General features: G+C 45.9%; 1 protein-coding gene across 1 annotated transcript in view; it reads right to left on the reverse strand.

Moving 5' to 3' along the window:
- Positions 1-22,926, reverse strand: part of LOC144671735 (protein phosphatase inhibitor 2-like) — a 115,992-nt gene that overhangs the window by 73,078 nt on the left and 19,988 nt on the right. Inside the window, exons 2-4 of the mRNA XM_078533743.1 lie at positions 15,131-15,238; positions 2,996-3,064; positions 1,393-1,490 (exon numbers count right to left, since the gene is read on the reverse strand). Of these exons, the coding sequence (XP_078389869.1) occupies positions 1,393-1,490; positions 2,996-3,064; positions 15,131-15,238 (275 nt within the window). The remainder of the gene's footprint in view (positions 1-1,392; positions 1,491-2,995; positions 3,065-15,130; positions 15,239-22,926) is intronic.

Raw genomic sequence — 22,926 nt, forward strand, 5'->3', positions numbered from 1 at the left:
CACTGGCCTACCCTCTGGACTGGCCTGCTCACCAGAAGCCCTCTGCTGTGGCCTTGAATTTGCCATTGCGAGCAGCCTAGAGAAGGCTGCTAGGCCTTCATTTAAACAGGCTCCCGGGTCATTGGGCCTGGCGGTCTGTCCTCGCCCGCTCTCCCCCCCCCCCCACCACCACCACCACCACCAACCAGAAAATTCAGGCCACGGAGACCAATGGCACACCATTCTCTCAGTGCGGCCTAACTAAGGTTTGACACAAGGCTCAGTACAACTTCCCTACTTCCCTACCTTTCAATTCTATTGCACTAGTGCTTGGCTTGTTTTTTAACAGCCTTCCTAATGTGAGGAGCAACATTTAGTGATTGGTGGATTCATACTCCGAGACCCCTTTGTTCCTCTTCCCCAACGAGATTCACACCTTCCAAGTAATAAATGACCCCTGTTCGATCAAAATGTCAGACCTGACATTTATCTGCGCTGAACTTTATTTGCCGAATATTAACCCATTCGGCAAGTCCTCCTGTAGTTTGTTGCAGTCCTCCTCAGAATTGACCGTCTCCCCAATTTCATGCCATCTGCAAATTTAGAAATTGGGTTTTTGATTCCAAAGTCTAAATGGTTAATATAAATTGTGAACAGCAGTGGTCCCAGCGCTGATCCCTGTGGAACTCACTTCCCACCTTCTGCCACTCTGATTAATTACTCTTTACTCTCACTCTCTGCTTTCTGTCTGGAAACCAGCCAGCAACCCATTCTGTCACTTGTCTCCCGACTCCCCATTGGGTGAGGGTACATAAGAACATACAAATTAAGAGCAGGAGTAGGCCATTCAGCCCCTCGAGCCTGCTCTGCCATTCAATAAGATCATGGCTGATCTGATTGTGGCCTCAACTCCACTTTCCTGCCCAGCCCCGATAACCTTTGACTCCCTTGTCAATCAAGAACCTATCTACCTCGGCCTTAAAAATATTCATTGACCCAGCCTCCACCACTCTGTAGGGAAGAGAGCTCCATAGACCTATGACCCTCAGAGAAAATATTTCTTCTCATCTCTGTCATAAACCAGGACACCCCTTATTTTTAAACTGTGCCCCCTAGTTCTAAGTCTCTCCCACAAGGGAAAACATCCTCTCAGTATCCACCCTGTCAAGTCCCCTCAGTGTATTATATGTTTCAATAAGATCACCTCTCATTCTTCTAAACTCCAACGGATACAGGTCCAGCCTGTCTAACCTTTCCTCATAAGATAATCCCCCCCACCATCCCAGGAATAAGGGTCAGGGGTTACAGAACTAACGTTGATAGATGGAGTTAAGATGCAGATCAGCATGGCGGAACAGGCTCGAGGGGCTGAATGGCCTCCTCCTGCAGTGACAGCGTCATTGGTATACTCACCTAGATCAACAAGTGGAATATCTTCCTCATCAGAATCCTGATTTTTAGCCTTTGGTGTCTTTACTTTGCCTTTTCTTGCTGCATTCAGATTGCTCATCCTAAACCATGTACAGACAATTACATCCAAGGAACATGAGTCTCCCTCCATTCAAACCACACCTATCCTCTAGAAACGCAGCACTTAAAAAGTGGTAAACCTGAGGGGATTGCTCTCCAGGTGGTAACACAAAGCAGCAATGATGAATCAACAGCCCCTGTGCTTTACATTCTCATTGGCTGCAGATTAGTTCCTGTTCCTTTTTTACATGCACCCGCCTCCCCCCAGCACTCCAACTCCATCCCCAGGAGCCATGGGAATGATGGCAGGGTCTTCCTGTGTGGTCAGGCACTGGAGTCCCATCCAGAAACTGGGTCCCACCCCAAATGGTCGAGGCTGAAAGGGGGTCCCTCTCAGAGAGCCTCGGTTTTGAATCTTACCATTCCTCTCCCTGGGCCTGGTTGGCAAGTGTCTCTCTCTGTCTGCTGGGGTTGGAGGATCTTTCAATGACTCCACTTTGTTCATCAAAGGAGATGGATGATGAGGGGGACATGAGGAGTTTGACCATTTTGAGGTGCTGGGACAGAATGCTTTTGAATGTGAGATGAATGTTATCATAGTGAAGGTTGTGGCCACAGGTAGGAACAGGGGAGTAAAGTTCAGAGGGCAAATGAACACCATCAGCAACATTGTCCATTCATTACTGTTGGCTCCAATGCGCGTATCTGGAGTTTAGAAGAATGGGAGGTGATTTCATTGAAACTTATCAGATTCTGAGAGGGTTTGAGAGGGTTGATCCTGAGAGGTGGCTTCCCCTGGCTGGAGAGTCTGGAACACAGGGTCACAGTTCCAAGGTAAGGGGTGGGCCATTTAGGACTGAGATGAGGAGAAATATCTTCACTCAGAGGGTTGTGAATCTTTGGAATTCCCTACCCCAGAGAGCCAAAGGTGCTCAGTCGTTGAGTAGATTCAAGACTGAGATGGAGAGATTTACACGCTAAGGAAATCGAGGGATATGGGGATAGGACAGGAAGTTGAGGTAGAAAATTGGCTATGTTCTTATTGAATGGAGGAGCAGGCTGGAAGGGCTGAATGGTCATCTCCTGCTTCCATTTCTTATATTCTCCTGGCAAGAGCATAGTGTGGAGCTAAGTGGTAACTGCTGTTACATCCTGAAAACACTGACACTGGCGTTGAAATGTTTAGCCCCTGAAGGCCCCATTGCTGATTTGCAGCATGTTTTAAGGGTGACAGCAGCCTCCACACTGCCGGGAATGGAGGGAGAACAGGAAGTGGGATGTGAAGAGGGTGAATCAGCTTGGGTTCCTGCGCAGGTTCACGCCAGTCCCATTTGAATTGGGAACAGGAAAGTCTCTGAAGGAGGATTCCTCCTGTCCCCCAGAAATCCGCACCCCTCCCCCAGCCCCTCACCCGCCACCAGCACCGCTCCAGACCCCGCAGCCCCCAACCACCATCCCCTCCAAGGCTCCGCGCTTAAACACACCGTCTCATCAATCTGTCTGCAAGCAGGGAATGAAATCAGCAGATAAATGCCAGCTACCGCACCTTGCTGACAGTTCTTCGACAGCGAACGTGTGATTGGAGCTACTTCCCGCCTCGTCATCAATATCGTATCTGAGAGAAGGGAAGCGGGTGTTAGGCCTGGTGTTCACAGAAGTTTGAAATAATCAGGCTCTCAGACACAAACACTGGAGCTGAGATCGAGTGTATTTCTCACATCTCAACATATGCTGGGGGGCAATAGAATGTTGAATTGGAGCATTGACTGCAGTGGGATATTTATGGATACATACTCATAACAATATTGTGTAATAAAATGTAATATAGAGTAATAATACATAATATAACCCTTTTCAAATAATATAAAATATAACATTCTTCTTCCTTTAAAAAATATCAAATAACTGTTCCAATCACTATTTTAAAAAAATATTATATCTAACTAAAGAAGATTAATAATTGACTTTTATAATTAGACTGACCACCTTAAGAATCTTTCATAGCTTGTTTTCTTTTTCCACAGTATTGTTTAGGTGGTTGGATATTGTGTCTCCATCTTATAGATTTGGCAGTCATCGTCTCTCAGTGCTGAGTTGGCACAGGCGATGTTGTAAGTGTTGCTCCTGGTGTTGTAGGAGTCGTGCTTGAAGTCACTGTGTGCTTCTGTACTTCTGGCATACATTGCATGTAGACACAGATCAGAAATGAGAAAGTTAAGAGTCCAAATAAAAATTTTAAAAATATACAAATCAGTCTTTGGCTTGTCTGTCAGGTGTAGATGGTGGTATGCTGTGGCCGTGAAGTTGGGGGGTTTCGGTGGAGCTGACTTTGGCAGATACGCAGTCTGTTGGAGACATTGTTGGCTTGGCCCGGGGGGAGGAATCCTGGTTCTCTCTGCAGGGTAACTGAAGAAGCTGTCCTGTTTCTTCTGGCTTGTGCTCTCTGCTAAAAACTTGCCCCCCCAGTAAAGAGAGAGTGAGAGAGAGAAGTGGCCTGCTTGTCTTGGCGGGGGTGACTGACTGGTGTTTCTTCTTGTTTCTGTTATTCACACACATTGGTCTGCAGTCAGCTCTTTAACCCATCTTCTGTGTGTATTCCCGAGAGGTGAAGTAGTCATGTCTTGCGCCCAGATTCCGTTTTTCTTTCCTCTCCGACCATTTTACACGGTGAGATATAAATCAACAGGAGGTGGGTTTTTGGATGACAGCTGAGATGTGGGAATCAGTCTCTGTGGTCTCCACAAACACAGCAGATTGAAAGTCCAGTCTTCTGCATCTTTCTTTCAAGTGGCCCTGCTTGAAGTAGCCATGACTCCTCTTCAGGGGCGACATTCCATGTCCTCTCAGAACAGGCCTGTCAGTATAATCCACATAGGAATTTTCCAGAAAGTTGTCACTCTACATTATCAGCCATCTTTTTATCAGTCTTTACTTGTATTTCTTTTAAAACACACAGGTGTTCCCTAATAAAGTTTCAATATGCCATAGGTTGTTGGTAGCTGCAGTCCACTGTCATGACAATAGAGACTTTCCTCCTTCTCATTTGCTACTGGTTTCGGTCTCGATGCTGTATGACCTTGAAGTCTCAACTACACCAATAACCCTTGCTGGTCCCAGGGTTTTCCTGAGTGGATCCTGTACATGTACAGCTCGTCCCTTCAGAAACTCAGGCTGGGGTTTAACGTGCTTGTTGGGGTGTTGATCGCCTCCACCTGTGCATCAGTCTGACTTCCTCCTGGTCATCGGCAGAGTAGTCTCATACATTCTTCCATTCAGCAACTCTGCAGGAGCTTTGACATCAGCCTTGAGAGGTGTGGATCGGAGTGGCAATAAGACAAAGTTTGGGTCTTTACTTCATCTCTCGGCATTTCATGAGGGTTTACTTGACCATCTAGATGTGTCTTTCTATAAACCCGTGTTCTCTTGGGTAACGTGGTGATGAGGTGATGATATTGAATCCATACTGTTCAGTGAATCCAGTAAATTCTCTGGAGTTGAATTGGGTTCCATTGGCACATATTAATCTTTCAGGAATCTCTTGCTCAGTGAAATAAACTCGTATGGCTGAGATGATTGTTGGAACTCTGAGATCTTTCACCTTTCAGGTAAAAGGGAAGTTTGAGTAGTAGTCTGTGACTCTGAGGTGCCACAGAATCACAGAACTTTAACAGCACAGAAAGAGGCTATTCGGCCCATCATGTCTGCACCAGCTCTCCAAATGAGCATTATGACCTCGTGCCATTTCCCTGCCTTTTTCCCATACCCCTGCACCTTGTTTCTATTCAAATAATCATTCAATGCCCTCTTGAATGTCTCTATTGAACCTGCCTCCACCACACTTCCATGCAGTGCATTCCAGACCCGAACCACTCACTGTGTGAAAAAGATTTTTCTCATGTCACATTTGCTTCTTTTGCAAATCACTTTAACTCTGTGCCCTCTCACTCTTGATCCTTTTATGAGTGGGAACAGCTTCTCCCTCTCTACTCTTCCAGCCACCTCATGATTTTGAACATCTCTATCAAATCTCCTCTTAGCCTTCTTCTCTCCAAGGAGAACAATCCCAGCCTCTCCAGTCTATCTTCATAGCTGAAGTTTCTCATCCCTGGAACCATTCTTATAAACCTCTTCTGCACTCTCTCCAAATGTGTTCACATCCTTCCTATAGTGTGGTGCCCAGAACTGTACACAATCCTCCAACTGCAGTCTAAAGAGATTCTTACATAAATTCAACATAACCTCCCTGCTCTTGTACTCTATGCCCCTATTAATAAAGCCCAGGATACTATATGCTTTATTAACTGCTCTCTCCATCTGTCCTGCCACCTTCAACGATCTATGTACACATATACCCAGGTCTTTCTGCTTCTGCACCCCCTTCAAAATTTCACCCCTTATATTGTATGTGCATGTTCTTCCTATCAAAATGCATCACCTCACACTTCTCCACATTGAACTTCATCTGCCACCTATCTGCTCACTCCACCAACTTGTCTATGTCCTCTTGAAGTTCCACATTATCCTCCTCGCAGTTTATAACACTCCCAAGCTTCATATCATCCGCAAACTTTGAAATTGTCCCCTGTACACGAGGATCTAGATCATTAATAAATATCAGGAAAAGCAAGGGTCCCAATACCGACCTCTGGGGAACTCCACTACAAACCTTCCTCCAGTCCAAAAAATATCACAAGTCTGCTGTCATTCTTGATTGTGTGTGAATAAATCAGCTCCCACAGTATGTTACGGTTTGGGTGGTACTTCAGTAGCTGTCACCCCCTCTTTCTGCTGTGTGTTTCTGTACTTCTGGCAGACATTGCATGTAGACACCATTCTTTTGATGTGTTTGTAGATGCCTATCCAGTACACAGCTCATCTGGCTCTGAGTTCACACTTCTCCATTTCCATGTGGCCTTCATGTATTTTATAGACAAGTTCTCCTTGCATCATTTTGAGCATGATTATTCTGGATCCAGCTAGCAGAACACCACCTTCCAGTGAGATGTCATCTCCGATAGGCCAGTACTGCCATATTGTGGCTGTGTTTGCTTTTTTCTTATCAGGCCATCCCTGGATCACTGGCTGAGACAGCATCTGTAACTCCTCCTCTTTGCTGGTCTCATCTCTAATTTGACTCAGCTTCGGTGGTGTTACATTCACTAGGTGATGGGATCTTTATACCTATATCTTCCATCTTGTATGTCTCCCATGGTGACAACCAAGATAGGGGTATCTGCCTGCACCATTTCTCTCCCTGACTTGTACTTCAGAGTGAAATCATAACTCTGAAGCCTCAATTTGCTGTTCTTTGCACAAATTGCTCTTGTAGAGCTGCTCCAGTGGACGATGATCACTCTCCACTAAGAACTTTCTCCCATAGAGATATGTATTGGGCTTCTCACATCCAGACACGACTGCTAAAAGCCCTCTTTCTGTGTTGGCATATCTGGTCTCAGCTGAGGTGAGAGCTTTGGATGTGAATGCTATCAGTCTTCCTTCTTGGGACAGGGCCACTCTCAGTCCTTTTGTAGAAGCATCTACTCACAGAGTGACAGGTTCCTTTCTGTTGTAATATGACAGCTTGTCTCTTTGCATACTACTCCTTTGAGTTTGTTGAAACTTCTCTCGTGTGACTCTGACGACTGGTCCTCAACATTTTCTCTCATCAGCTCTCGTAGGCTTGCTGTGTGTTCTGACATGTGAAATGTGGACCAACTCATGCTGGATCAAGCCAAGAAAACTTCTCAACTCTTTCTTGTCTCTGGGAACTTCCATCTCAGAGATCGCTGTGACCTTTTCAGGACTCGGCTTGACTCCATCAGGTGTGTACACCATTCCAAAGAACTGGCATTCTGTCCCCTTCACAATGCATTTGTCTGAGTTTAGCTTGATTCCAGCTTCCTCGGTTCTCTCCATGACTTCATGTAGCTGGTGTTCATGCTCGTTTCCATCTATACCATAGATCTGGATACCATCTGCTATGCCAACTGCTCCTTTGTATCCTCTGTGTGTCTCGTCTACTCTCTGCTGGAATACATCCTGGGTCACTTTAAGGACAAAAGGTCATTGCATGAATTTGTACCGTCCAAACAGTGTTAAATGTTGTCAACAGTGAAGATTCCTTGTCAAGCTTCAAGTTCCAGTGGCAGTTTCTAGTATTGAGCTTATTGAAAACTTTAGTCCCTGCAAATATGATTTCATTCTGAAATACAAGCCAGGAAGAGAAATGGTTCTGGCAGGTGTTGGTATGATCTCCTCTAGTATTGGGATTGGGTGGTGATTCTTATTTATTGCTCGATTAAGATACTTGAGATCTAGGCAAATTTGTAGCCATTTATTTGGCTTCTCTCTCATCACATTGGAATTTACCCAATCTGTAGGCTCTGGCAATCACCTTATTTTCTTCCATCTCTTGGAGCTCTCTTCCAAGCCTTCCTTTGAGTTCTATTGGTACTTTACATGGGGGATGAATTGCTGGATCAATGTGATGTGACACTCAAAATCTTCAAAGCATCAAACCATCTCATCAAAACACTCAGGGTACATTTGTACCAGATCTTCCTTACTCAGACTGGAGGTTGCATTGCAGTGGGTATAATACCTTCAACCCTCAGTGTCATCTCCTTCACCTCATGGTTTACTGAGATCAGCTACAGCTCTTCGCAATTGCTCAGCCCTAGGATAGCAGGGCCATCTGTTTCCTTGATGTAGAATATACAGGTAACATCCTCTGATGTGTGCCCCTCTGATTTGGGTTGTTTCCAGCTGTTGAATCTCAGTTCTGCTGTATGCTGTTAGCGCGACCTTGTTTGGTTCATGTGCATCTTCCTTTGGATAACTATTTTCTTCCAAACTTTCAGGAAAGATCTTCTGGTATGGGCAGAATGATGTTACTCTGTGATTTCAGTATCACTCTTCACCTTCAGATTTATTGTTGCGGCCTTATTTTAACCCTCTTCCTGATCTGAATGTTTGAGTGAATTTCTTTTCTCTGGGAACTGTCACATGCAGCCATTTCATGTAGTTGTATGGTTCTTATGTCCATTGTGTTCTCAAACTCATCGTCATCTTCCAGGGTATGGCTGTTTTAGATTCTGTTCTTGCTCATTCGCCCTGTTGCTCTAACTCTGGTAACTCATTTACCACCTTCTTTCTATGTTCTGCATGCCTTTTCTTGGCCTTTCCTAGCTGTGCAGTGTGATCCATATGCAGGGCATTTCCTTCTGTCTGTCAACTCATGTGGTTGTCCACACTCCTGTGCATCTTTCTCTCTGTTTGGTCTGCATTCTTTTTGTTGCTGTTTCATTAGCCCTGCTGCCTTTCTATTGACTTAACTAAAGGCTAACTGTATGGGCAATCAGCATCTTCACCTGTCTGCTTGTGGCTTCATGTGCTCTGGCATTGTCTACAGCCTGCAATATTGTGAGATTCTCCTTTCCAATTAAATCTTATTGTACTTCAGGGTGTGCAGAACCCCAGATTAGTTGATCTATCAGCCTTTCATCCGTTTCTTTGAATTTACACTTGCTTGTTAAGAAATTATCAACAGGCTCACCTGGTTCCTGCCTCAGGCTCTGAAATTCATGTTGGTGGATCTGATGGTTTTATTTTGGCTTAGCGATGTGTGCTGACTTTTTCAAAAATGTTGTCTGGGTCTTTAATGTTGTCCTCACTCATTTCCCAGCTATTGAAAAAATGTAATCTTTTCACTCCTGCTCACAAAAGGATGTAATTGACCCTTTCCTCTTCCTCATGCCTTTTAGAAAACTACTAAATATCTGCCCACACTTTTGTTTAGACTTCTCAAATGCCTCAATGGCAACTTCAGCCTCCCAATTCATCCTGAGCTGGAGTTCATTTCCCTGGTGGTGGCCATTTTGTTCTCAAATGATTCAGTTTTTTTTCTCTCCCTCTGGTACTAACGTGGGCTGACTTTTCTCAATCCAATCCAGCATTATTTTGTTTATAATGCTTGGGTTTTACTCACAAACGCTGGCTGCCACCATGTTATGTCTTGTCATTCCCAGAAGTTTGAAATAATCACAATTTTAGACACAAATTCAGCAGCTTTCATAAAGTGTGTTTTTCCAGGTCTCACCAACTGCTGTGGAATGATATAATGTTAGCTTTGTAAACAGACTGTAGTGCAGCAGTGAGTGATATGGCATCCTGGATACTAATGTATACATGAACATAGTTCCTAATTCTTTTCAAATGATATAACAATACAACATGCGAAGGTGCCTCCACCACTTAGATAGGACCCAGACATGAATTGATAATTTTATTTCACATAATGTGAATGAAATTTTCCTGTGGATTTGCATTTCTCTCCTTGGGACTTACGTTTATATAGCACCTTTCATAGCCTCAGGACATCACTTTACAATCAGTGAAGTTCTTTCTTTTGAAGTGTAACTGTTGTAATGCAAGAAATGGGGCAGCCAATTTACACACAGCAAGATCCCACAAAGAGAAACGTGATAATGACAGGATCATCTTCTTTTATGTTAAGGACGCCGAGTGGGGCATATATATTGCCCCCAGGGCACTGGGGAGAACCAGTCCTGCTCTTCTATGAAATTGGCGCTGTGGGATCAACATAAACATCAGAAAAACAGATTATCAGGTTATTATCACATTGCTGTTTGTGAGGTCTTGCTGTGCATGAATTAGCTGTGCATCTGACATTACAACAGTGACTACACTTCAAAAAGTACATAATTGGCTGTGAAGCTTCCTGAGGCTGTGAAAGATACTATAGAGAACCATAGAAAACTACAGCACAGAAAACAGGCCATTCGGCCCTTCTAGTCTGTGCCCAAATATTATTCCGCTAGTCCCATTGACCTGCACCTAGTCCATAACCCTCCAGACCTCTCCCATCCATGTATCTATCCAATTTATTCTTAAAACTTAAGAGTGAGCCCGCATTTACCATGTCAGATGGTAGCTCGTTCCACACTCTCATCACTCTCTGAGTGAAGAAGTTCCCCCTAATGTTCCCCCTAAACCTTTCCCCTTTCACCCTAAAGCCATGTCCTCTCGTGTTTATTTCTCCTAATCTAAGTGGAAAGAGCCTACTCGCATTTACTCTGTCTATACTCTTCACAATTTTGTAAACTTCTATAAAATCTCCCCTCATTCTTCTACACTCCAAGGAATAAAGTCCTAACCTGTTTAATCTTTCCCTGTAACTCAACTCCTTAAGACCCAGCAACATCCTAGTAAATCTTCTCTGCACTCTCTCAATCTTACTGATATCCTTCCTGTGGTTAGGCGACCAGAACTGCACACAATACTCCAAAGTTGGCCTCACCAATGTCTTATACAACCTCACCATAACATCCCAACTCCTATACTCAGTACTTTGATTTATGAAGGCCAGTATGCCAAAAGCTTTCTTTACAACCTTGACTACCTGTGATGCCACTTTCAGGGAATTATGTATCTGAACTCCCAGATCCCTTTGTTCCTCCGCACTCCTCAGTGCCCTACCATTTACTGTGTATGTCCTACCTTGGTTTGACCTTCCAAAATGTAACAGCTCACACTTTTCCACGTTAAATTCCATCTGCCATTTTCTGGCCCATTTTTCCAGTTGGTCCAGATCTCTCTGCAAGCTTTGAAAGCCTTCCTCGCTGTCCACAATGCCTCCAATCTTAGTGTCATCAGCAAACTTGCTGATCCAATTCACCACATTATCATCCAAATCATTGATATAGACAACAAACAACAATGGTCCCAGTACAGATCCCTGAGGCACACCACTAGTCACAGACCTCCAGTCTGAGAAGCAATCATCCACTACCACTCTCTGTCTTCTCCCACACAGCCAATTTCGAATCCAGTTTACAACCTCTCCATGGATACCAAGTGTCTGAACCTTCTGAACTAACCTCCCATGTGGGACCTTGTCAAAGGCCTTACTAAAGTCCATGTAGACAACATCCACAGCCTTTCCTTCATCTACTTTCTTGGTAACCTCCTCGAAAAACTCTACAAGGTTCGTTAAATACGACCTATTTAGCACAAAGCCATGCTGACTATCCTTAATCAGCCCTTGGCTGTCCAAATAATTATATATCCGATCTCTCAGAACACCTTCCAATAATTTACCTACTACTGACGTCAGGCTCACTGGCCTGTAATTACCTGGTTTACTTTTGGAGCTTTTTTTAAACAACGGAACAACATGAGCTACCCTCCAATCCTCCGGCACCTCACCCGTGGCTAAGGACAATTTAAATATTTCTACACTAGTCTCCCTCAAGGTCCGAGGGAATATCATGCAGGCCCGGGGGATTTATCTACCTTTATTTGCTGTAAGGCAGCAAGCACCTTATATATATATAAATGCAAGGTTTTTTTTAAGATCTTATGACAACAACAGAGATTGAGCTCAGGATGAGGACAGAGATTGGGACAGCGAGCGAGAACAGGATCAGGACCAAGATTGAAAACAAGATCAAGATTAAGATGGGGACAGAGATAGGGAAAGGGATCTATAACAGGATGGGACCGAGATCTAGGACAGGGTAGAGACAGAGATTGAGAACAGGATGGGCTGAGGTATAGAATATAAGAGCAGGGAGGTTATGCTGGAACTATATAAAACATTAGTTAGGCCGCAACTTGAGTACTGTGTGCAGTTCTGGTCACCTCATCACAGAAAGGATGGAATTGCATTTAGAGAGGGTACAGAGGAGATTTACAAGGATGTTGCCAGGACTGGAAAATTGTAGTTATGAGGAGAGATTGGATGAGATGGGGCTGTTCTCCTTGAACAGAGGAGGCTGAGGGGAGATTTGACTGAGATGTACGAAATTGCGAGGCCGGAGCCTGGATTGAGTGGATGGGAAGGGCCTATTTACTTTAGCAGAGAGGTCAGTGACTAGGGGGATAGGTTTTAAGTGATTGGTAGAAAGATTAGAGGCAGATGAGTAAAAATATTTCCAACCCCAGAGGATTGTGGGGGCCTGTAACACTCTGCCTGAAAGGGTAGTAGAGGCAGAAATCCTCAACTCATTGAAAAGGTGTCTGGGTATGGACCTCAAGTGCCGTAACCTGCAGGGCTACGGCCAAATGCTAGAAAGTGGGATTAGGCTGGGTGGCTCATTTTTCAGCCGGCACAGAGATGATGGGCCGAGTGGCCTCTTTCTGCGTTGTAAACTTTCAATCATTCTATGATTGGGGCTTAGGTTGAGAATGGGATGGGGACCGAGATCAAAAACAGGATAGGAAATGAGATCGAGAACTGGGTGGGGGCAGGGATTGAGAAACGAGTGGGGGCCAGGGATCGCGAACGGGGTGGGGCCATGGATCAGGAACAGGGTGGGGCCAGGGATCGAGAACATGATGGGGTCAAGGATCGAGGACAGGATGGGGACAGGGATCCAGAACTGGATAGGGACAGAGATTGAGAACAGGATGGGGACGGGGATCCAGAACTGGATAGGGACAGAGATCAAGAACAGGATGGGGACAGGGGTCTAGAACAAGATGGGGACAGAGATCGAGAATAGGATGGGACAAGGATCGTGGACAGGATGGGGATAAGGACCATGGACAGGATGGGGATAAGGATCGTGGACAGGATGGGGACAAGGACCATGGACAGGATGGGAATAAGGATCGAGGACTAGATGGGGACAAGGATTATGGACAGGATGGGAATAAGGATCGAGGACTAGATGGGGACAAGGATCGTGGACAGGATGGGGACAAGGATCATGGACAGGATGGGGATAAGGCTCGAGGACAGGATGGGGACAAGGATTGTGGACAGGATGGGAATAAGGATCGAGGACTAGATGGGGACAAGGATCGTGGACAGGATGGGGACAAGGATCATGGACAGGATGGGGACAAGGATCATGGACAGGATTGGGACAAGGATCGTGGACAGGATGGGGACAAGGATCGTGGACAGGATGGGGATAAGGATCATGGACAGGATGGGGACAAGGATCGAGGACAGGATGGGGACAAGGATCATGGACAGGATGGGGACAAGGATCATGGACAGGATGGGGATAAGGATCGTGGACAGGATGGGGACAAGGATCATGGACAGGATGGGGAGAAGGATCGTGGACAGGATGGGGACAAGGATCATGGACAGGATGGGGACAAGGATCGTGGACAGGATGGGGACAAGGATCGTGGACAGGATGGGGATAAGGATCGTGGACAGGATGGGGACAAGGATCGTGGACAGGATGGGGACAAGGATCATGGACAGGATGGGGACAAGGATCATGGACAGGATGGGGATAAGGATCGTGGACAGGATGGGGACAAGGATCATGGACAGGATGGGAATAAGGATCGTGGACAGGATGGGGACAAGGATCATGGACAGGATGGAGATAAGGATCGTGGACAGGATGGGGACAAGGATCGTGGACAGGATGGGGACAAGGATCGTGGACAGGATGGGGACAAGGATCGTGGACAGGATGGGGACAAGGATCGTGGACAGGATGGGGATAAGGATCATGGACAGGATGGGGACAAGGATCATGGACAGGATGGGGATAAGGATCGAGGACTAGATGGGGACAAGGATCGTAGACAGGATGGGGATAAGGATCGTGGACAGGATGGGGACAAGGATCATGGACAGGATGGGAATAAGGATCGTGGACAGGATGGGGACAAGGATCATGGACAGGATGGAGATAAGGATCGTGGACAGGATGGGGACAAGGATCGTGGACAGGATGGGGACAAGGATCGTGGACAGGATGGGGACAAGGATCGTGGACAGGATGGGGACAAGGATCGTGGACAGGATGGGGATAAGGATCATGGACAGGATGGGGACAAGGATCATGGACAGGATGGGGATAAGGATCGAGGACTAGATGGGGACAAGGATCGTAGACAGGATGGGGACAAGGATCGAGGACAGGATGGGGACAGGGATCCAAAACAGGATGGGGACCGAGATCGAGAACAGGATGGGGCCGGGGATCAAGAACAGGACGGGGACCAAGATCAAGGACTGGATGGAGACCGATATCAAGAGCAGGATGGCTACAGGTATTGGGAAAGCGATCAAGAACAGGATGCAGACTGAGATTGAGAACAGGATAGGGACAATGTTGTCAGGATAAAGCTGAGTGAAGGGCAGGTGGGAGGATTCAGAGTTCAGAAAGTGGGCATTTGGCCGAATTCATCTTTTCAGTATTTACGCCCCATATGACCCTCCTCCCACCCTCTCTTCATCTCCTCCAATCAGTATGTCCTACAAATCCTTACTCCCTCATGTGTTTATCCAGCTTCCCCCTTAAATGTATCGATATTATTCACCTCGACCACTCCCTGTGGGAGCGAGTTCCACATTCTCCCCACTCTCTGGGTAAAGGAGTTACTCTTGAATTCCCCACTGGATCTATTAGTGACTGTCTTACATTGATGGCCCCGAGTTTGGACTCATTTCCCAAGTGAAGACAACTTTATTATCCGATTGAGCACTTTCACTTGCTTAAAGACCTCTGTCGGGTAACCCCTTTAGCCTTCTCTTTTCAAAAAGAGGCCCGGTCTGTTCAGTCTTTCCTCTTAGTTGTCAGATCTGGTATATTTGTGAATGCTGTTTGGACCTTGGCCAGAGCGGAACTGTGCACCATACTCCAAGTGTGATCTACCCGCTGGCTATTGTATTGGACTGGATTACCTGAAAGGAGTTTTAGGTTCATTGATAGTCATATGTCCATAACTCTTCCCTGGTGGTTTGTATGTGGATATTATGTTCATCTCATCCCAGGACTGCGATTTCTTTTGACTAGAATTAAAAGAAAGTGGAATGTCAGTGTATCTCTCTCTGGACGTGGCTCTCTGGCTACCTGCACCTACAGTCGGGTAAATGAAGAGTCCCAGGATGTAGTCTGCTCGAAACCGGTCGAGTCAGCGGGACTGTTTAAACTCAACAGGGCCCAGCAGCTTGGGACTCCTCAGCTTGTCAGTCCTTGCACCAAAGGTACAAAAGATCTGGGATTTCTACTGAGCCAGGACGTCCCAAGTGCACTTGATGTTTCAGGTGCGCTTGCTGCTGTCCTGTTGGCAAATGGAGCAGAGCTTTTGTGCACAGCAAATTCCCACAAACAACTGGATGAGCAAAAGTTTGATCTGCCTTCAGAGGGAGGAATGTTAGGGCCAGGGCACAGGGACGGAGAACGTTCAGGACGTCCCATAGCACTTTACAGCCAATGAAATACTGTTGAAATCACATCAATGTTCCAACGTAGGAAAGGCATATTATTTTGCACACAGCAAGATCCCATGAATAAAAATGGAATCGTGGCCAGATCATCTCTTTCACTGGTGTTGGTTGAGGGATGAATTTTGGCCCCAGGACACCAGGAGGAACTCACCGCACCCAGCCCCGCCCCCCCCGCACCCACTCACCCCGCTCTTCTTCCAGCAGTGGCTCTGGGATCTTTTACATTCTCTGAGAGGACAGTTGGGCCTTCAGTTTAATGTTTCAACTGAAATACGGCACCTCTGACAGTGGAACACTCCCTCAGTGGTGGTTCTGGGAGTGTCAGTCTGGATTATGGCCTCAAACCTCTAGAGTGGAAATTAAACCCATGATTTTGTTGATTCAGAAATGAGTACTGACAGAACTGAATGATCATCACATCTTAAAAAGAGAAACATTATACCTAGTAACATACTTGTATAATGTGTTATGATATAATAAATATCAGAGCATTATACTCCATAACACATGATGTGTATTATCACAGATGCATTGGGAAGTTTTATCACAGTATCTTTATAGTGCAGGAGGAGGCCATTCAGCCCATCGAGTCTGCACTGGCTCTCTGAAGGAGCATTCTACCTAGTCCCGTTCCCCTGCTTTATCCCCATAACCTTGCACACTCTCTCTTTTCAGGTAGCAATCCAATACCCTTTTGAATACCTCGATTGAACCTGCTTCCATCACCCTTTCAGGAAGTTTGTTCCAGACTCCAACCACCCTCTGGGTGAAAAAACTTTTCCTCACATGACTTTTACTCCTTTTGCCAATTATTTTGAATCTGTGCCCTCTAGTTCTTGATGTTCTCTTGAGTGGGAACAGTTTCTCACTATTTACCCTGTCCACACCCCTCAGGATCTTGAATACCTCTATCAAGTCTCCTCTCAGCCTTCTTTTCTCCAAGGAAAACAGTCCCAACCTCGCCAATCTATCCTCATAGCTACAATTCTTCATCCCGGGAATCATTCTGTGAATCTCCTCTGTACTCTCTCCAATGTCTTCACATCCTTCCTCAAGTATGGCACCCAGAACTGGACACAGTTCACAATCCAGATGAGACCTAACTGGTGTCTTATACAAGTTCAACATGACCTCCTTACTCTTGTACTCAATGCCTCTATTAATAAAGCCTAAGATACTAAATGCTTTATTAACTGCTCTCTCAACATGCCCTGCCATCTTCAATGACCTATGTACATATACACCGAGGTCCCTTTGTTCCTGCACTTCCTCCCTTTATTTTACGCTGTCTCTCCATATCTTTCCTGCCAAAATGAAATCACGTCACACTTCTCTGCATTGAACTTCATCTGCTACTTGTCTGCCCAATCCACCAACATGTCTATGTCCTTTTGAAGTTCACAACTATCCTCATCACAGTTGGCAATGCTTCCAATCTTCGAATCATCTGCAAATTTTGAAATTATGCCCTGCACACCACAGCCTAGGTCATTAATATATTCCAGGAAGAGCAAACACTGACCCCTGGGGAACTCCGCTACTTTGGGCTAAACGTTTGTCAGCTCCTGTTTTCAGGTGTACGGTTGACTATTGGTAACCTGTCTACACCCTGTATTGGTGATCTGTTTACACCCAGTATTAGTAATCTGTATTGTTGATCTGCCTATACCCAGTATTGGTGACCTGTCTACACCCTGTATTGGTGATCTGTATTGGTGACCTGTCTACACCCTGTATTGGTGATCTGTTTACACCCAGTATTAGTAATCTGTATTGTTGATCTGCCTATACCCAGTATTGGTGACCTGTCTACACCCTGTATTGGTGATCTGTATTGGTGACCTGTCTACACCCTGTATTAGTGATCTGTATTGGTGACCTGTCTACACCCTGTATTGGTGATCTGTATTGGTGACCTGTCTACACTCTGTATTGGTGATCTGCATTGGTGACCTGTCTACACCCTCTATTGGTGATCTGTTTACACCCAGTATTAGTGATCTGTATTGTTGATCTACCTACACCCAGTATTGGTGATCTGTCTACACCCTGTATTGGTGATCTGTATTGGAGACCTGTCTACACCCTGTATTGATCTGTCTACACCCTGTACTGGTGACCTGTCTACACCCTGTATTGGTGATCTGTATTGGAGACCTGTCTACACCCTGTATTGATCTGTCTACACCCTGTACTGGTGACCTGTCTACACCCTGTATTGGTGATCTGTATTGGAGACCTGTCTACATGCAGTACTGGTGATCTGTATTGGAGACCTGTCTACACGCAGTACTGGTGATCTGTATTGGTGATCTGTCTACAACCAGTACTGGTGATCTGTATTAGTGATCTGCCTGCACCCAGTATTGGTGATCTGTTTTGGTAATCTGTAATGGCGATCCTTCTACACCCAGTATTGGTGATCTGTCTACACCCAGTATTGGTGATCTGTCTACACCCAGTATTGGTGATCTGTTTACACCCAGTATTAGTGATCTGTATTGTTGATCTGCCTACACCCAGTATTGGTGATCTGTACTGGCAATCTGCCTACACCCAGTATTGGTGATCTGTTTTGGTGATCTGCCTACACCCAGTATTGGTGATCTGTTTTGGCTATCTGCCTACACCCAGTATTGGTGATCTGTTTTGGTGATCTGTCTACACCCAGTATTGGTGATCTGTTTTGGTGATCTGCCTACACCCAGTATTGGTGATCTGTTTTGGTGATCTGCCTACACCCAGTATTGGTGATCTGTTTTGGTGATCTGCCTACACCCAGTATTGGTGATCTGCCTACACCCAGTATTGGTGATCTGTTTTGGTGATCTGCCTACACCCAGTATTGGTGATCTGTTTTGGTGATCTGCCTACACCCAGTGCCAGTGAGGCAAGCAGCGCACTAACTTGGTACAACCTCCTCATTTGTCCAACTGTAATGTTGTAGTTTCGCAGCAGTGCCGGAAAGAAAATTCAATGGCTTCATGTGCAAGGCCAAGGTCAGTGAATACATCATGAAAGGACATCCCCTGTTCACTGTGACATCAACTTCTCACAATGCTCAATGTACCACACCCCCAGCACTCACCCATCACAGTCCCCAACACTCAGGACTCACACTGAACTTTCATACACTCCACCTCACCCTCACACACCTTCCACTGATACCAGTCTCACGCCCACCTCTCACACCCTCTGCATACCTAAAGCTATTCAGCTATGGCAGGCACATCACCCAAACATACTGTTAGAATCATATCTCTCAAGACTGAAGTTTTCTTTTACAATATGGAAGGACTTGGCATGAGCTGGACATCTGGATGCTAACCTAATATTTTTTAAAAGGTCATAAGATCACATTGGAACAGTCAACAAGCAGGCCCCTTCCAAGAAATCACCTGACCTTTATGGTGCTTCAGAAGGAGTTGTTTGTGTTGAACTGCAAAGCGCTTTAATTAATGAAAAGCTGGAAGACAAAAAGGCATGGGACAGGAAAAAAATGTTTAAGTTGTGTACCTGCTTGTATTTAAGGCAGTCTTGTTGGAGAACAAGCTGAGGGAAGAAGGCTCCCTCTCTCTACCTTTTCTAAAATTGTGCGTGGCTATCAACCTGTAGCCAGAGAACCAACATCCGAGTGTAACTGGTCAACATTTGGACCTGCAAAGCTGAGACCAGTTGGTGAGAACTTCCAGACATCCACCAGGCTCGACCAGTGGCTCGTCCTCACACCGGAGAACTCCAGGTCGACAGCGTCGAGACTTTATCCATTATTTTATAACACCCGCCCTACAAAGCCCATCTCTGCAGAGAAGCTCTATCTGTTTGTCCATTGTTTGTCCGTGTGTGTGTCTCTGTGTGTGCCTGCGTGTCTGTGTGTGTCTGCGTGTGTGTGTCTGTGTTTGTGTGTCTGTGTGTGTGTGTGCCTGTGTGTGTGTATGTGTGTGACTGTGTGTGTGTGCCTACGTGTGTGTGTGTGTGTGTGTGTCTGTGTGTGTGTGTGTGTGTCTGTATGTGTCTGCGTGTGTGTGTGCCTGCGTGTGTGTGTGTCTGCATGTGTGTGTGTGTGTGTGTGTCTGTGTGTGTGTGTGTGTCTGTGTGTGTGTCTGTGTGTGTGTGTCTGTGTGTGTGTGTGTGTCTGTGTGTCTGTGTGTGTGTCTGTGTGTGTGTGCCTGCATGTGTGTGTGTGTGTGTTTCTGCATGTGTGTGTGTCTGTGTGTGTGTGTCTGTGTGTGTGCTGGGGAGAATTCTTTAGGAAGAGATAGTTATACTTCTCGATTACAATTGTGTGTTAACCAGTACTTGCAACTTGTTAAAAGGTTAATTTTAAAATAAATTCATCATTCTGAGTTTTTGAAAGATGCCTAGTCGCAGTCTCTTTTCTTCTGGGTACTAGAGGTATAGGTAAACAATTGGCCATTTCGGTGAGAAAATTAAACATTTATATTAATGGTACGGCGAGAGACAGGCTTGATAATTCACACAATCCTCCCACCCTAGTCAGAACAACACACACTGCCTTAAACAAACTCAGGATGAAGGGCACAGCCCTGGTGAAAAGGTGTTGACACACTGAGCCACCGGCTGAGATATAGGCCGTGTGCGAACTTCACAAAGTAGTGCAGGGTCAGGATATACAGGTAGTGAGTCGGCTCCTGATTGACCTGCGGGGAGCTCAGAGAGGCTTGTGGATACAGTCAAGGGCTCCCAACACCATTGACAGACCCTCTAAGATGGCAAAGCTGCTCTCTCCCCCAACAAAGCCAATCCCTCCCCCTGGCAAAGCTGCTGTCTCCCTTGGCAAAGCAATTCTCGCCCCCTGGCAAAGCAATTCTCTCCCTCTGGCAAAGCCAATCACTCCCTCGGGCAAAGTCACACTCTCTCCCTCTGGCAAAGCCAATCTTTCCCTCTGGCAAAGTCACTCTCTGTCCCTCTGGCAAAGCAATTCTCTCCCTCTGGCAAAGCAATTCTCTCCCTCTGGCAAAGCCACTCTCTCCCGCTGGCAAGGCAATTCTCTCCCTCTGGCAAAGTAATTCTCTCCCGCTGGCAAGGCAATTCTCTCCCTCTGGCAAAGTAATTCTCTCCCTCTGGCAAAGCAATTCTCTCCCTCTGGCAAAGTAATTCTCTCCCTCTGGCAAAGCAATTCTCTCCCTCTGGCAAAGTAATTCTCTCCCTCTGGCAAAGCCACTCTCTCCCGCTGGCAAGGCAATTCTCTCCCTCTGGCAAAGTAATTCTCTCCCTCTGGCAAAGCCAATCTCTCCCTCTGGCAAAGCCACTCTCTCCCTCTGGCAAAGCCAATCTCTCCCTCTGGCAAGGCAATTCTCTCCCCCTAGCAAAGCAATCTCTCCCTCTAGCAAAGTCACTCTCTCTTCCCCTGCAGCTGACACAAAGATTGGCCGAATAGTGGACAGTGTAGAGGATAGCCAAAATCTCCAAAACGATATAGATGGGTTGGTGGAGTAGGCGTTAAGTGGCAGATGGATATTAACATAGAGAAGTGTGAGGTCATACATTTAGGGAGGTCAAACAGTTACAGAGATTACACAATAAATGGGAATATACTAAAAGGGGTAGATGAAGTGAGAGATCTTGGCATATAAGTACACAGGTCCCTGAAGGCAGCAGTTCAAGTAGACAAGGTTGTAAAGAAGGCATATGGAATGCTCTCCTTCACTGGCAGAGGTATAGAATATAAAATTAAGGATATAATGTTGGAATTGTATAAAACACTGGTGAGGCCACAACTGGAGTATTGTGTGCAGTTCTGGTCACCACATTACAGGAAGGATGTAATAGCTCTGGAGAGAGTGCAGAGGAGGTTTACAAGAATGTTGCCAGGGTTAGAAAAGTGTAGCTACGAGGAGAGATTGGATAGGTTGGGGTTGTTTTCCTTAGAACAAAGAAGGCTGAGAGGTGACTTGATTGAGGTGTACAAAATTATGAAGGGAATAGATAGAGTGGACAGGATAAAATTGTTTCCCTTGGTGGAGAATTCTAGAACCAGGGGACATAGATTCAAGATAAGTGGCAGAAGGTGTAGGGGGGACATGAGGAAGAACTTTTTTACACAAAGGTTAGTGGGTGTCTGGAATTCGCTGCTCAAGTTGGTGGTAGAGGCAGAAACTCTAAACTCTTTAAAAAGGACCTGGATCTGCACCTAAAGTGCTGTAAGCTGCAGGGTTATGGACCGGGTGCAGGAAGGAGGGATTAGAAAGGGCACCTGGGTGTCCTCGGGCTGGCATGGACAAGATGGCTGAATAGCCTCCTTCTGTGCTGTAACTTTTCTATGGTTCTATGGCAAAGACACTCTCTCTCCCCCTGGAAAAAGCCACTCCCTCCCCCGGCAAAGCCAATCTCTCCCTCTGGCAAAGTCACTCTCCCTCTGTCAAAGTCACTCTCTCTCCCCCTGGCAAAGCCAATCTCTCCCCTGGCAAAGCCAATCTCTCCCTCTGGCAAAGCCAATCTCTCCCTCTGGCAAAGCCAATCTCTCCCTCTGGCAAAGTCCATTAGACCATAAGACATAGGAGCAGAAATTAGGCCGTTCGGCCCATCGAGTCTGCTCCGCCATTCAATCATGGCTGATAAGTTTCTCAACCCCATTCTCCCGCCTTCGCCCCATAACCTTTGATCCCCTTAGCAATCAAGAACCTATCTATCTCGGTCTTAAATACACTCAATGACCTGGCCTCCACAGCCTTCTGTGGCAATGAATTCCATAGATTCACCACTCTCTGGCTAAAGAAGTTTCTCCTCATCTCTGTTCTAAAAGGTCTTCCCTTTACTCTGAGGCTGTGCCCTCGGGTCCTAGTCTCTCCTACTAATGGAAACATCTTCCCCACGTCCACTCTATCCAGGCCTTTCAGTATTCTGTAAGTTTCAATCAGATCCCCCCTCAGCCTTCTAAACTCCATCGAGTATAGACCCAGAGTCCTCAAACGTTCCTCATATGTTAAGCCTTTCATTCCTGGTATCGTTCTCGTGAACCTCCTGTGGACCCTCTCCAGGGCCAGCACATCCTTCCTGAGATACGGGGCCCAAAATTGTTCACAATATTCTAAATGTAGTCTGACCAGAGCCTTATAAAGCCTCAGCAGCACATCCCTGCTTTTATATTCTAGTCCTCTCGAAATAAATGCCAACATTGCATTTGCCTTCCTAACTACCGACTCAACCTGCAAGTTAATCTTAAGAGAATCCTGGACTAGGACTGCCAAGTCCCTTTACACTCCAGATTTCTGAATTCTCTCCCCATT

Source organism: Cetorhinus maximus, chromosome 34, assembly GCF_964194155.1.
Source record: "Cetorhinus maximus chromosome 34, sCetMax3.hap1.1, whole genome shotgun sequence".
NCBI classification, from domain to species: domain Eukaryota; kingdom Metazoa; phylum Chordata; class Chondrichthyes; order Lamniformes; family Cetorhinidae; genus Cetorhinus; species Cetorhinus maximus.